The following is a 17,070-nucleotide window of genomic DNA, read 5'->3' on the forward strand; positions in this document are numbered from 1 at the left end:
GGGTGCTTTTTTTTTTTTTTCGCTGAGTGTATATATTTGTCTGTTCAACGAAAAGAGAGTGAATGTCTAAACCAAAACGAAAATTGAAAATCTGTGTACTAGTTTTACCTTGTATTTTGTCTTTTATAATTTCTCTATCTCTTTCTTCATGTTCTTCCTGAGACATAACTAACAGTTCCTTTCTTATCCACTTCAAGATTTCCGTCTTCTGCTTTTTAAACTTTTTAGTATGACTATAACTGCTTTTAGAAGGCTGAAACTTACTTCTTACGTGAATTTTAACTTTCCCAGCAGTATCATTTGGTAAAATATCGTTATCATTATTTAAAACATTGCCATTCCTTTCTTCTTCGTCACTAGATTCTGCAATTTCTGGGGGAACAACAACACTATCAGTTTCATTCTGGTCATTATTAACATTATCATCATCGGTTTCTTCATCAAAAAATCTTTGAAGGGCTTCTAATATAAAATACCTCGTTCTAGGCATTTTTAAACAACCAGAACATGAACCAGAACATCAAAAGGAATGAGTGAAAAAGGAGATTGACTACCCGTTTCCTGCTGGCGTTGCGGCAGCGCAACATCTGTTTTCCCATCCTTCCCAACACAAATATAAATATCTGTAATGTTCTGATGAATGGTGACCTTGACTAAAAATAGATCACTCATAAAGACGGCGATTCTTTCATTAAATATTTTCAGCAAAAATACCCGGTCGAAAATTTTGCTCAAAGTATGAGATTAATTATTATAAACAAAAGGATTGTTGAAGGCAAATATTTTTCTACAGAAATAATCTTCCATAATATTCCCTACACAAAATCATTTGCTGGTATAAAATATCTTAGGTAGTTATATTTATATATGCATTTATTTTGACCGTTGCGTCAACGCAACACCAACGGCTAATGGGTTAATACAGTAATGACAATTCATAATTAATATTGAATGATAGGCAAGATAAGAATTGCTTTGTGAGCAGCGAGTTTTTCTAGTTGAAGGTTTAAGGGCATTCCGAGTTCTTGCCTTGTTTAAAACAGTTTGCAGACTGAAGTGGTTATGCCTTCTTAATTTTTTCAGTTTTATTTTACACACCCTGATTCGTTACAGTGATTCGTTACATTCGTTACAATTTTAGAGGAGAAACAGGATCATCTATCCATCACCCTCCCTGAAATTGAGATGCTTTGGTACAGACATAGTGCAGATCGCTAAAATCCCTTGATACTAGCTATGAATTTATGACTTTTGAAATGTCGAATGGAGCAGTTACTGAGCGCATTATGCATCTGCAATATCTTGCACTTTGTAACAGCTCGAACATTGCTAACGTTGCGGACTGAATTTCTTATCTTTGTGGGCTGTCCTGCATACTCCTTCTCAGTTATCATCTGATGGCATGAAAAAATCAGTGAAATGCACATGCCACCGGAATGAGTTGAGTTTGACGAATATTTGGTTTGGCATGATTTGCAGATCTAGGATATACAGTACGTGAAAAGCAAGTATCCATATTCGTATTAGACTTAAATTCTAGTTTCGCATGGTCAGTTGAGACTGATGCAGATTTTTCATGAATGGATAATTAGAAAACTTTTGCGCCATGCTTGATTGCTTTAAAAAGGCCATCATAAGGTGGTTGCAGTGACTGTTGTACTGCATCATATCGCACAAACACATGTGAACACATTTTTAAATCTTTGTGAATAAACATTGCTTTTGTTGCATGTGATCCAGTTGGTTTTTTATTTAAGCTGCTGTGTGCAGCTTTGAAGTTACTGGTCTATTCAAAAAGATCAGTTTCAGAATTTAGTGTATAAAAAAAAAAAAAAAAAACAAGTTTAGTTTAGTTTCATATAGAAGTTCAGCAGTAGTGCTCATTGCTCTCCTTGAGAGCTGTTCTCAGCCCAAGTAGCGCATTTGGTAAAATATTTGACCATTTTGACTTTTTCATGACATATATTAATACGTCATGAAAAGTGATGCAGGTTTTAAAAGATAGTGAAATTCCTCAGCTAAACCATTGTTTTGAGGATGATAAGCAGTTGTGTATATTCGTTGTATGCCATGGAGTTTTATTTGAGCTTTGTATAAACAAAATCAATATCCTTGATTGGTTGTAATAGTAGCTGGAATGCCGGTGAGAGATCTGGTTCGCATAGAAAGCCTCCACTACTGTTGCAGTTTGAATATCAATGATGGGGATAGCTTCTTTCTATTTTGTGAACCGGTCAATAGCTGTTAGATAATATGTGAATCAATTTGAAAGTAGATCTGTTGTTTGTACCTGAGCAATTTTTTCATAATCAACAGTGCCACTAGTTTTAATTTTATGAATGCGAGACAATGTGTTGGCAACAATATTATCGATTCCTTTTATGTATTGGAAATGAATTGTAAATTGTGAAATAAAGCTGACGATTTTAATGTGGAGAGCATTTTTCAGGTTTTTGTTTGAAAGCAAATGTAAGTGGTTTGTGATCAGTAAACGCTGTAAATTTGTGCCCCTCTAGCATATGTTTTAATTTCCAAATGGATGTGTAGATAGCCAATAATTCCCTATCGCTTGCACTGTACCTTCTCTCGATGGCTGTGAGCCTTCAAGAAAAAAGTGCTAGAGGTTTGAGTCTGTGGTTTGCAGCTAAGTTTAGAGAACTGCCAGTAGGATAGGCAGATGCATCAACTTGAAGAATTAGAGATGCATTTTGCAAATGATATGCTAATAATATATCTTTTGGTAATTGTTGTTTAGTAAAAGGTAATGGTCAAAAGTTTCACTTGTTTGTCAAAAGTTTCACTTGACCAATCAATTTTGTGTTTGTCGTTCTTTTTTTAACCTTTTAAATGTTTGCTAAGTAGTGCTTGGTTAGGAGCTGCACATGGCAGATATCTGTGGTAAAAATTTAGTAACCCAGAAAACTTTCTTTTGGTTTTTTGAAGTTCAAAATAGCATCTACTCTTCTTGGTTATTCAATGACCTAAGAATTCTATTTCAGAAACAGCAAAAACACATTTTGAAGTATTTAATTTCAGACTATATTCATTTAGTTTGTGTAAAACTTTGGAAACATGTTTATAAAGTGCTTTGTTTTCTGAGAATACCAGAATGTCCTCTAAATATGTGTAACAAAAATCTAGTTCTTGTTACATTTCATGCATGAAATGCTGAAAGGTTTGAGCAGCCTTTTTGAATCCAAAATCTAAGTAAATGAAATTCAGAAAGACTGATAGGAGTAATTACTGCTGTTTTTAGATATGCACTTTTAATAGACTGTGCTGTTTTAGATATGTGCTTTTCATATAATGAAAACACCTGTGCAGTATCAAATTTAGAAAACACTGCTTTGCCGTGATAAGATTGAGTGAAGTCTTGTATATGTGGAATAAGTTTCACATATGCAAGTGTGGTAGTACCACATGTACAAGTACATACCACATATATAAGTTCTTGTGTATGTGGAAGTTCTGTGTAATCTCCAACTGGTCTAATGCTGATAGGCTTTTTATGTGCTATGTGTAGAGGTGATGACCTATTACTCTTGGAGGGTCGACAATTTTCATGTTCTGACATATATTCAAACTCCTTTTTTGTTTCATCATAATTGCACTGCTTTCGAGACAAGCATTTATCTTGCTTAGTGAGATTCTCTATTTGCTTGTTCATTAAGCTTAGTGTTGAAAATAACTGCATTTTGGTGATTATTTGATGCTGCACAAGTAGTTGGTTGTGTGTAACTTCCGAAACTTTATCTGCTATTTAGGCTGGATGAGTTAAATTTGCATGAAAGGCCAATAAAATTGCTTACGTATTGGAAGAAAGCCATTGTATCCACATGTTTTAGGAAATCATCATCTGTTTTGCTTGATAATAATTCTTTCATTTCTTTCAAAAGGAAACTAGGATTTTTTTTTGCCACCTAATTGTAAATCCAATAAAAGTTTATGGATTTTCTGTGCCTTGGAACTCTGCAATTAGTCTGCTAGATGTTTGTAATTTTCAGAAGGTGTTAAGATAACATACGAGATGTGTTAAAATTAATGTGCTTAAATTTGTGACAATGTGTGAAAATTTCATGTTATCTCTGATAATACCAACTAGATCAAATTAGATTTCACATTGTCTCAGCCATAAAGTAATATTTGATTTCCATATAGGAGGTATTTTCAAGGCTATTCTATGAATCTAATCTGTGAAAATATCTTGCTGCTACAGGTTGGTCATTACCCAAAGCGGCATAGCCTCCAAAAGAAAAAAAATGGGGGAAATTCCTGAGAGTCTATCATTTTACCCCTGAGGGGAAAAGGTCAGTGACCTTCAACCAGTTAGCTGTTTGACCGTGTTAATTTATTGTCAAGACAAAATGCAAAGCAAAGAAATAAACATACCTCTTTTGTTTTCCCTCTGTTTGTTGAAATGCAGTTGTTTCACTGTTTCAATAGTGGACAGTTGTAGAAAACTTTTGAAGACACACAAATGAATATAAAACATACGGTTAAGCACACACAATTCACTAAATATTTGCTGTTGTACACATCACACTGTTGTCACAGAATCACAAACATTGAGACTTAGATGCTTCTGTTTTGGAGATCACCTTTAGCGAAGATGGGTGTGATTTTGGATTATCTGAGGAAGGCTGAAAAGGCATTGATTCAGTATGTGGGATTTTCGAAGCCTGTCTGGGAGTTAGCTGGAGATTAGCTTTAAGTTTTTACTTTGCAATATAGTTGCTTTATATCTTCTGCGTTACTTCAGGCTCAATACTAGGCATTTCCGAGTAGTGAGAGTCTATGTTACTATAAAGTTAAAGAGTTTCGCTATGCAGTTGAAGATATAGTTGACTCAGATACAGATGAGTTGGAATTGTTGAAGTTTTTCGGAACAAATTATAGTTTATTTGTCAAAATAGTTGTTGCTAGTTTGCTTCATTAATGCAGTTGTCAGTCCTTGGTCACCATTGGGATGATGACTGTACACTGCACTGATGTGGCAATTCCATGTAAGGAATGGTAACTGACTAGTTACAATTTGTTTATGTTGTGTGTTTCTGCATATAGAACTAAAAACAAATTTTTTATAAATGCAGTACAAAGTCCGTAATTCGGACGTCCATTATCCGGAATGATCTACAATCCGGACCTCAAAGCCGCAAACTTTTCTTTTGTATGCTTTATGCATGCGCATGCGTGTTGGGAGGATGTGTCTCCAGATATGTTAAAAAAATGCTTGGCATAATTTATGGCTAGCTGCCATATTTCATTGTGAGGACGATGAAGATGATAGGCACGAATTTGAAGGTTTTCGGACATCGCAAACTAAAGGTGAAATTTTCCAGTTATTGGATTTTGTAAAGAAATGTGGTGAAGCAGTAATAAATGAAGATGATATAACAGAAATGTTTCATTGCGACGACAATGCCCCAATCATCAATCAACGGACAGCGAAATCTGTAGTATGGTTCTAGATCCAGAAAATACTGCTTTTGAAAGGTGGAACTTTGTAACTGAACAAGAAGTTATGTCTGTTTATAGAATTAAAGAGAAAATATTAGCACAAAAAACAAAGTAATTTAAACAACTTACATTGAAAGAAATGTTTAATAAAGTATACAAATAAATATTAAGCTTTTTTTTTAATTGTGATACCCTTTAGATCATAATTGCTTCATAAATTACGGTTTCATATTTTTAATTGTATAATTTCTGCATTCCATTTTACAAGATTTAAATTGATGATCTATGAATCCGGAATCGCTAAAGTCCCAACGAGTCCGGATTACGAACTTTGTATTGTATATGAGAAGCTCTATTATTAATAAAATAATGACAATTGACAATTAATATTGAATGGATATGTAAAATAAGAATTTATTGTCCTCATTATGTGAGGATCGTGCAAGCAGCGAGAGTCTCTCTAGCTGAGAGTTTAAGAGCATTTCAAGTTCTTGCCTTGTCTAAAACAGTTTGCAGACTGAATTAGTCACACCCCTCTTGATTTTTCAGTTATATTTTGTGTCCCTTGATTTGTTATAGTTGAAACAGTACTAAAGGAGAAACAGGATCATCTGTCTATCACCCTACCTGAAATCAAGAGGCTTTTGTGACAGATATAGTGCAGATCGCTAAAATCTTATGACTTTGCCCATGAAGTTCTGACTTGAAATATCAAGTGGAGCCATAACTGAATGAATTATGCTTGTGCAATTGACCTGTGGGGGACCAGACACATGAATTTCTTATCTTTGTGTGGTTCACTGTACCTTCATTTCAGGCAAACTTAATATGTTTTTCCATTATAAGGAAGCATGAATTTATACGTATAAGCTAAAAAACCTAATAAAATTAAATAAACTGTAAACCAGATCTTAAACAAAACAATACACTTAAATCTATGATAGATTTAAAATGAATAATAAAAAGAATATTTTTTTCTAGAAGTTTTCCGGAACAGTCTAAATTTAATACTTCAAAGTAAAAAGTTAAAAAAAAGGCCCACTGTATACATATATAAGAAAGGAGAATTCAATAAATAATGCGAGATGTAACATATAAAATTTCTTCTGAGGGTTGATCCTACAAGATAATACTATAGCAAGACATATTTCTGAACTATGCAATCAATTATATGATAAAGGGAAAATTTTTTTAATTAAATCAACAATTTCTTGTAATTTAAGCAAAATGAGGTAACTAAATTATTCATTAATATAGTCCAACCCATATGTAACTGAAAGAAGACTGTGAAATGTTATCATTTTGGGAAAAAATCTGAGCAAAATGATAAGCACATATCATAAATCCAACTGAAAATTAAAACATGTTTAATTTAGGAAATCTATCCAATACAAATAATTCAGTTAACCGTTTGACTGCTGCGAGGCGCAAAAGCACTGCGTTAATTTGTCTCGAAAACCACGACGCAGTTAGTTATTTTAGAATGCACTCGTGTTACAAAGTATGCGCGAGGTCAGACTACGTTCACACCCATGGGGAGCAACAAACAGCGGAAAAGTGCTGCGTCCCAGTTTTCGAGACAAATTAATGCAGCGCTTTTGCACCGCGTAGCAGTCAAACGGTTAAATAAATTAATTGTAACAAATCATAAGCTGAACAATTTTTAAAAACTGAAGTGTTCGGCCTTGGCCTTGAGCCAATAAAATAAACTTTTAAAAAACAATTAAGCAAAGTATAATGCATTTAAAAGTATGTAAAAGCAAATTATAATTTTTTTTAGAAAACATAAAAAAGCCCAAAATTGTACCTCCTAGTCCTGCTTACAAGTTGCTAATTTAATAGGCTGAGAAAGTATGGAGTTCATAGTTTGCGTGTTAGTGATGTGAGTTTGCAATTGATAATTTAATGTTTAGGTTTGCAATTAATAATTAAAAGAAAAAAAGAAAAAGGAGCAGAAACATAAATAATTAGTTGTATTACAGGAAGCAGCGTTCACCTTATGTAATTCAAGGTCCTGAAATGTAATAAATCTATTAATAGATAAAAGATTTTTTTTAATTACCCTTTCAAAAATAATGCAATTTAAATGTAATATTTTTTTTTTAAATATTTCCCAGGCTCTTCAGTTCAGGTTTAAGTGAAAGCTATCATATATATCAACTGTTTAATAATTCATAATTAAACTGACAGGTGTAATTTAGCAATCTGTTTTAAGTAAAGTTGTTAAGCTTTTTATTAATTATGAGATCATTAATCATTAATTATTATTATTATTTAAAAAATTCCTAATTTTTTATGAAAAAATTTTTAATACCTAATTGTTCAATTATTAATTGCATTGTCTATTATTATTTATTTATTTTGAAAAAATTGGAGGGCCATTGTGTTAGTTTAATAGTTTTGAAATCGAAAATTCTGCTTTTGTTGCGAAAAGTTTAATCTGATTTATGTTCTAGATTTTACTGTCTGTGATTTGTGTTATCAAGGAATTAATGTTAAACTTCTTCCTTCCTTTCTTTTCTTCCCCCTCTTTTTTTTTTTTTTTTTTTTTTTTTTTTTTTTGTGTGTGTGTGTGTTGGGAGAGCTAAAGGTTTAATTTATATAATTTTAACACATGTATAATTAAATTCGTATATATCGATATCATAAAAATATCTGTTTAAACAATATGGTATAAATTTCATGAATATATTCTATTCGGTACATCTCTGAGAAAGCATTTATGTTTTCTAGAAGCTCTATTATTAATTTTTTTTCTTTCTTTTAAATATAAGTAAATTATTTTAGTTCTGCGTGACACAAGAGAAAGGGGCAGAGAACTGGATCAAATATTGCACCAGTACACCACATATGTGAAACCTGCATTTGAAGATTTTTGTCTTCCTGTAAGTGTAAATTTTTTTTATCTTTTCCTCCTAACTTTTTATGGGTTGTGCTGATTTGAGTGCTGTTTTAAATCTGCAAATAAACTTGAAAAATAACCTTTTACAGCAAAGCAGTGTTATGTGCTTCTTATATATATATATTACCTTTTTACATCGTACTGTCTTTTTCTTGATTAATTCCTATTCATCTATCTTGCCAAAAATATCCCTACACCTCCCTAAAGAAGTAATAATTTGATGCATAACCAAAGGCTAAAAAAATGTTGATAGTTGTTTGTCAGATCATATTTATGTGTTTGTGAGGCAATGAGTAAGTCAAAGGAGTTTAGTGACTTTGATTGTGGCAATATAGTTGAATGCCACCTTTGTGGGAAATCAGTTCATAAAATTTCAGATATTCTACAGAAGCCCAAATCTACTGTGAGTGATGTAATTGTGAAGTGGAAACACTGAGGCAGTAAAACTGTAGAAAAACGGGGGGGGGGGAGTGAATGCAGCTATAGAACTCTGAAAAGAGTAGTGAAACAAAATCACAATTCCTCGTCAAGATGCAAAAAAACCTGGGATTCCATGGTTGTGCAGCCGATCACAAGGCCGGACATCACTCCCCTGAATGTTAAGCATCAATTGCAGTGGTGCAATGCTCAAAATTAAAGGACTGTAGACATGTGGGAAAATGTTCTTTGGAGTGATGAATCTCGCTGTGCAGTCTGGCAGTCTGATGGATACGTCTTGGTTTGGTGTACGCCTGGCAAGCACTTCTTAAGTGATTGCATTGTGCTGACTTTAATGTTTGGGTGATTGTACCATCATCGTGTGGGGTTGTTTTTCATGGTTTGGCCTGGATCTCTTAGTTCCTGTGGTTGGAAACCTGAACTCTGAGATATATATGGATATTCTGGACAGTGTTACTCTCCGAACTCTATGGCAATATTTTGGGGAAAGCCTATTTCACTTCCAGCGAGATAACTGCTCCATTCACACATCAAGACTTGCTCACCCATGGTTTGACGAAATTGGTATTCAAAAACTGAGCTGGCCTTCTCAGAAACCTGATCTAGATCCCACAGAACACATCTGGGACGAATTAGAACACAGATTATGTAACCAGTCAAATTGATCCTCCTCAATGCTAGCGCTCACTCACTAGTGTATTGTGATGGATGCCTGTAAATCACTTTCTATGGCCACCTATCAAAAACTAGTGGAAAGTCTCCCAAACGTATGGAGGCTGTCATCGACGCAGAAGGGGAACCAACATCATATTACTATATGCATCAGGACTCTCCGAGTCTATACCACTGGGTATCTGGAGACTTTTGGCCAGTATATTTATATATATGACACGTAGCTTCTGTTATACATTCTGATTTATTCATTAGTGTTTTTTCATAACTGCAATAATTTCTTTTTCTTTATTCTTTCTTCTTCCCCACATTTTCTAGATAGCATTTACTGGATGTATGTATGGATATAAGGGGGCAGAATGATGGTATATGATATCGTTAATTGATATAGTTGAAATTTGCTTAGTGGGTTGGAAGGGTCACTTGGAGGACACAAGACAATGAAGTTTGCTTATGTGTCAGATTTGTTAATGCTACACATTTTATGACTGCATCATGCAGTAAATATGTTTCAGCTCATGTGCTACTTATCACCTGTATTCTTTCATGTGCTACTTATCTTCTGTCTCCTCAAGCGCTACTTATTCCTGTATTCTTCCTAATTTTTCATCAAATGTAAAGCAGTTAAAGGTACTTTCACTAAAACATTTAACCAAAGTTTTAAAGGAATTTGATAAATTTTAGAGTAACAGAAGTAGAATTGTTAAAAAAAACTGGGTATTCCTGTATCAACATTGATAACAGTTGCTTCTGAGGAAAGTAAAGTACAAGAAAGAGAAACAACTTGTTGAAACTCCGCTTCCAGAAAAATTACATATCCAAGGTGAAAAATTTTTGGGTTTTGACATTTTGCTAAAGTTTTTTCTGTCAGCACCATTCATCAAATATTCCCCTGAAAAGGCCTATGCTATTGAAGAAGACAAAATAAAGAGTGTTGCAATGAAGGTGAAGGATATTTATTTTTCAGCTAGATATCTACATAAATTTAAATTACACCACAAAATCTCATATCATAAACCAAGAATCGTTGACTGATTCTAAATTTTATCCCGTGAAATGAATGGCTATAAGCTTAAATTTATTTTTAAGATTGATGAAACCAGAATTTTTTTTTTTTATTCATGTTATGCCTGAGGGCAGAGTTGGCAAGTTTCTTCCACAGCAGAAAGAACTGACTGGAAGAAATAGGTTTTGTCCATTAAAGTGGAATAATTGATAGGAATTGATTTTTGAATTTATTGCCTATTTTTATTGTTCTATATAAATTTTATTCATATGCAACACTATTATAAAATTAATTTAAATATTTTCATTTTGTGTATAATTTAATTAACCTCAGTTGTATGCTTGAAATAACCTTATATTGGCTTTACATGTACTGAGTGAAAGAGAAATGGGATAGTTCTACATCTCTCATTCCACTTGGCATATTGATGAAATTCAATTTGTTTTTTTATTGTCTTGAAAATGTGACTTTTATATATATTAAAATTGTATATAGCATTGTTCTAACAAATGCATTTTGACACAAAACATTTTCTGAAATGACATTCCTATTCCCCCCCCCCCCATATTTAAATTCTATGATTTAAGTTATGCCACAAAACAAAAATTCTAAAAATTGGAGCAGCAGTTTTTTTTTAATTAGCAGTCAAAATTTTAAACCTGCAATGTTAATTGAATTTGGCAAATATTTAATAATATTTATTTAATAATTAAGTAAGTTTACTTCTTTTATCACTTGAAATTTAGGTTTAAACCAAATAAAATTTACACATTTTTGTGGTTTGTTTAAAAAATTTGTATGGTTAAATAATTTTTATAAAGTTTTTGAAAAACATTTTAATTATAACATATAAAATTTTTACTACCATCTTAAAATAAATGTATTTCTAACATATCTGCAAACAAGTAAAGTTTCCGAAGATAAATGGGATTTTATATATTGTTTTTTTTTTTTTTTTTTTTTTCCTTCAGATTTGGCTTGTTTATTTTAAACGATAACACCAAATGTGATTCATGCATTTTGTTGCGATCTTCAATAAATTGCAACAGTTATTTTTAACAATAATTTTTATGTAAACTTTTACTGAGAATTATTTGTATAGAATTTCTTTATTCACATTTTTATTAATGATGCATAATAAGAAAGGGCCAAAAAAGATGAAATATGAAACATACAAAATGCTATAAATTTATAATAAATATTAACTAAAGGTTTTTTGGGGGATATGAATAAATGTTTACCTTTTCCATTTTATCGTCTGCTATTTTGCTTAACTTCATTTTATATTCAGTGAAATTTATTTGTAGATTTTAAGATAATATGTGACACATATATTTAATACTTCTGATTACTTTGTCAAGTACACCAAAAATGTAAATAAAACATGCTCTATTCTATTATATAAATGGCAAAATTTATTGTAGTATGATTTTTCTTTTAACTTCTATGTATAGCAAGTGCAACTAATAAAAAATATTCTGTAGAAGAAATTATATGTACAAGGATATTTTGTGGCATAACATATTTTTAAATAAATTGTTCTTTATATTTGGAAGTGCTGCTAATATTAATATCAAAGACCTTTTTTTAAAGCACAGTATATTTTTAAAAGCATAAAATTCAGAGTAATCACTTTTTTAAAAGTCAAAATGTGATACAAAAATTCTTTTGTACAGAATAGTCAGTTTATTTAATTTGATAAATTAAGCAGTCAAATTATGAAAATTCAAATGTTATGTAGAAATCATTCACAGCTGTTCTAGATTTGATAGCCAAATCAGGGCATGATTTTTATTAAATAAATTTATGAAGATAAATTTTTTAAATAAAAATTAAACTCATTTTTTATCCTAAGTGCATTTTTCTACGTAGCTTATTTTCATTGTCTACTTAAAATTCTAACTTAGAATGTAGATATCAAGATCTGAGTTATAGTTGTTAGTAATGTAATGCATGATTATTACTGTTATTTTTTATTACATTTAATATAGAGTTATCCTTTTCTGTATACATACTTGTTAATTTTATATCATTCAAGATTTTACCACCTGCATATTTATTCTTTTCTTCAACTCCACTTAAAAGTACAAATGAAATGAGTGTAACTAATGAATGACAGTCTAAATTTAGAAAGAGAGTACGATTAATTCAACCATTGATGCTGCGTCTCTCGTATTCTTCCTGGCTGGATAGCTATGCTGGTTTTGTTAGTTTAGAAATTGTGCATAAATTAGGCTGGTTGATGATTTAAATTTGGTAAAGCACATAAGTATCTACCTAAAGGAAAGAATGCTTTCATTAAGAAGTTTTCTGAGGAAAAGAGGCTCATATTCATGTTGTGTAAGTGAAAAAGCACAAAAATCAAGTATGCAGCCATCTTGTTTACCTATATTGTACTAAGGACAAACTCGGCAGTTTTTATCCACTTGGCCACTGATGGGACCACTTACCATTTGAATTGCAAGTATTTAAAATATTATTATATATATTAAGCAGACAATTTTTAATCTTATGTTTGTAAGATATATCTTAATTTTATAACAGTTCTTTTAAGTTTATGGCACTTTCCTGTTTCTTCTAGCATCAGCTTTTAATTCCTTACCCAAATGCAAATGATGAGCAAATGATAATGAGAAGGAAAAAGTATTAGTGCATGTTTGTCTTTTTGCTGCATCTCTCTAGCTGATACTATGCTAGGCCATATTATGTGCCTTTTGATAGCTTGTAAGGTATTTCTCCTGCTTTCCTAGTGTGCCTTTTTAGTGTTCAGGACACTCAGCCGGTATTTCAGAGGTTCGTGGTTCGATTCCTGTCAAGGCGATTGCTCATTTTTCATCTTGCCTGCTTCCAAAAATCTTAATGTCTTTACAAGCTTCGCTGGCTAGTTTAATATTACAGGTCAACAAGATTAGAATTTATGTTAGCTTTGGCTAAATCTCTTTAGTTAGTCATTAGATAGTTCTTACTTCTTACATTTTAAGTTAAGCCCAAGTGGATGCCTTGTGTACACCGTGAGAAAGGGGCCAACTGTGAATCTTCATTTTCAGCAATAAAGGATAATTAACCCTTCTTGAGTTTACGTTTCTGTTCTTGGACTTAAGTGATTATTCACATAGTAGTTCATTAAGTTCCTCAACACTTGGTTTAAGAGCATAAAAGGGAGGAACACTACATGTTATTTAGTAGGAAGCATTATTCAAAATGAATTGCACGGTGATGCATTTTCAAGCTGGTCAGGGATAACTTTGCAGAGCCTATCTCTCCCGAAAATAAGTATGTTTGCTCTGCCCACATGTTCTCCAGATTTGTCTACTTATAATTGTTTTCACTTCTCAAAAACGGTACTGTCCTTTCAAAGGAAAGTTTTTTCCTGCCATGAAAAGATAAAAAGGAATGTACTCCCCAGGGGAAGTAGTCAATGTAAGTCAAGGATGTCAAACTCACAACAAATATTTTTGCGACCCAGCCAATATATCGGCAAATGTATAATAGTAAAATAACATATCGATGAAGAAAAAAATGAAATGTTTACTGCTAAGTAATTAACGATAATTTATTCAGTGTTGTTAGATTACTCACAGCGAGCTGACACACACACTACTTAAATTACAAATGCGTGTGAGTAGCTTGCGTTCAGCTACCTTCGGCTTTTGGGGGACACGTGCACTCAGAACTTGTACGCGTTCCCCGATAGCCGAATGTGGCTGAACTCATGGTCTCAGTTTTCCAATCATAGTTTTGTACGATATATAGGTGCATGCATGTGCATGCACTTTGCTTTATTATTAATTATTACTTAATTCATATTGTTACGGATTTCATAGTTATTTACTTAGTTAGTTTTTTTTATTTAGAATTGTTATTAGATTTGCTTCATGTTGCCTTAGCAAGGCAGACGATTTTTGAAAAGACAGCTGCATTGGAAGGTTAAAAATAGAACAGCGCGTGCATTTAATACCTAATAAATAAATATCTTGTAATTGCTGTTGCCATCCACAAAAATCCAGATATTTATAGATGTTTCCAGTATATTCGAGAAATTAATTATACAGTTTATAAAAGCGGAGAACAAACAACTCCATCTCAGTAGTAGCTGTAGTTCTAGCGAACTGTTTGTTTACTTAATGCTGTGATTGATTTGTAGCGATTTCGCTGTGAGATAGAATTAGTTTCTCTGTTTTGAATTGATTTTTGCTAAACGTTTGACATTTTGTGAAATTGTTAGAATATTTTTGAAGAAATATTTCAGCATTTTGATTTATCTCTTGTGAAAAGAATAAATTTTTGTTAACTTTTTAACATTAACCATGTTTATTCCAGCCCTTTGTATTCAGTATGTCTATATCAAAACCAAGTGGTAGTAAAATTAAACGAAAAATCGCTGACGAACATAGAATATTCCAAGTAAAATGGGAATTAGAATATTTTTGCTGTGAAATAAAAGATAAAATAATCTGCTTGATATGTAATAATACTATTAATGTACCAAAATTATATAATATTAAACATCATTACGAACAACACAAATCGAAATATAACAATTACGAAGGATTAATGAGAGAAGAAAAGTTGAAAGAGCTCAAGTTAGGAGTGAAAAAGCAACAGTCCATGTTTAGTAAAGTATTGCAAGAAAGTGAAGCGGCGGTACATGCAAGCTACGTCTTGTCCGAGTTGATAGCTAAACATTCGGAAGCCTTTTACTGACGGTGATTTCATCAAGGAATGCCTAATGAAAGCTGGAGAAATTGATTGTCCTGGAAATGTGAAGGCTTTTCAATCAATTTCATTGTCTCGAAATACAGTTGCGGAAAGAGTTACTGATTTAGCCGCGAATTTAAGTGATCAGATCAAAGCAAAATCATCTAGTTTCGAAAGTTTCTCCATTGCCTGTGGCGAGAGCACGGACATTAGTGGCAAAGCTCAATTAGCAGTGTTTCTTCGTTCTTGTGACAAGAATTTTAACATTTTTGAAGAATTACTGGAATTAATACTGATGCCTGGTACTACCACAGGAGAAGATATATTTACTTGTGTTTTTGGACTTCTGCAGAAATACAATCTACCTTTGGCAAAATTAAATTCTGTAGCTACAGATGGCGCTCCATCAATGACCTTGAAAAACGAGGGCTTCGTAGCATTACTAAGAAAAAAACTTGGTGAAATTCACGGTTCAAACATTCATCATATGCATTGTATTATACATCAAGAAGTTCTATGCACAAAAGTAATAAATATGGAGAATGTTTTGTCATATATAAAAAAAGTTATAAATTTTATAAGATCTCGAGGTTTAAATCAGCGTCAATTCACTGCTTAATATTCAAGTTTGTCCTACTATACTGAGGTACGTTGGTTATCTTGCTCCAAGATTCTCAAACAATTCTGGGATTTGAAAGAAGAAATATGTCAGTTTTTAAAAACGAAAAATCAAGACCTAAGTTTGTTTTACGATCCAATATGGATACAAGATTAATCTTGCTTGGTTGATATAACCAAACACTTAACCGATTTAAATTCATTGTTACAAGGAAAAGATCATTACGAACATGTTTGACATAATTAAAGCATTCAAATGTCAACTAATTCTTTGGGAAAAACAACTTAAAAATGAAGATTTGACGCACTTCCCGACGTGCAGCATGAACAAATCAAGTTTAGATGATATTTGTTCGTATCAAAAATACGCAGAAAAAATGCAAATTTAACAACTGAATTTGAAACGAGGTTTAATGATTTTAGTTCCCTCGAAGACAATTTTTTTTTTTTTTTTTTTGTTTTTGTTTTCTTTGATTTTTCTCAATAAGTATTGACTCAGTACCCAGCCATATGCAAATGGAGGTGATCGAGATTCAATGCAACTCAAGTTTGAAAGCAAAATTCATTGAAGTGGGTGTGCCTGAATTTTACAAATATTTATCAGCCTGCTTTGAAAATACTCGAAAATTTGCATATGAAATTATTTCCATGTTTGGTAGCACTTATCGGTGCGAGCAGTTATTTTCAGTCATGAAAGGTTATAAGTCTCCTATTAGAAACCATATTAATGATGCTCACCTTGAGTCAGCGTTGAAAGTTATCACTGCAAACAAAATTTCTCCTGAAATAGTAAAGATAATAGCAGAGAAGAGATGTCAAGTATCAGGACGTAAACATTAAATTTTTCTTGTTCTTTTCTATATAAATATATATATGTGTTTATTATTGTATTATTCGAAACAAATCTACGTTTCTATGAATATTGCTTTTTTTTTTTTTCCGGCCCGCCTAAAGTTAAACCTTGTTTGTTTGGCTCAAGTGTACCTATGAGTTTGACATCCCTGATGTAAGTGATGTCTGGGGTTGTAGCTGGCTAATGCAGCTGACCTCCCTTGCTGATCCAATGTGGAGAATGTATTGCATTCATGTGGAGATGCACGTCAAGGGTGTAATGTGAGGGGGTCTCCTCATGCTGAAAACAATATGGCAGAATATATTGCAATAGGTATGTGTGTCGTCAAATGTGTGTGTGACAATACTTGAAGATTTGTTGCACCTGTCAAATGTTGTCAAATGCCAGAAAAGCATTTCTGACCATGCATTGCTATATGAGTTTCCA

General features: G+C 32.5%; 1 protein-coding gene across 3 annotated transcripts in view; it reads left to right on the plus strand.

The window, feature by feature from the left end:
- Uck (Uridine-cytidine kinase) overlaps positions 1-17,070 on the plus strand; it is a 97,720-nt gene that overhangs the window by 21,940 nt on the left and 58,710 nt on the right. For all 3 annotated transcript variants that reach the window (XM_035351430.2, XM_035351431.2, XM_035351432.2), the window contains exon 5: positions 8,245-8,342. In XM_035351430.2, the coding sequence (XP_035207321.1) occupies positions 8,245-8,342 (98 nt within the window). The remainder of the gene's footprint in view (positions 1-8,244; positions 8,343-17,070) is intronic.

This window comes from Stegodyphus dumicola, chromosome 9 (genome assembly GCF_044657685.1).
Source record: "Stegodyphus dumicola isolate Sdum_Otavi_A_Nest chromosome 9, ASM4465768v1".
Classification (NCBI taxonomy): domain Eukaryota; kingdom Metazoa; phylum Arthropoda; class Arachnida; order Araneae; family Eresidae; genus Stegodyphus; species Stegodyphus dumicola.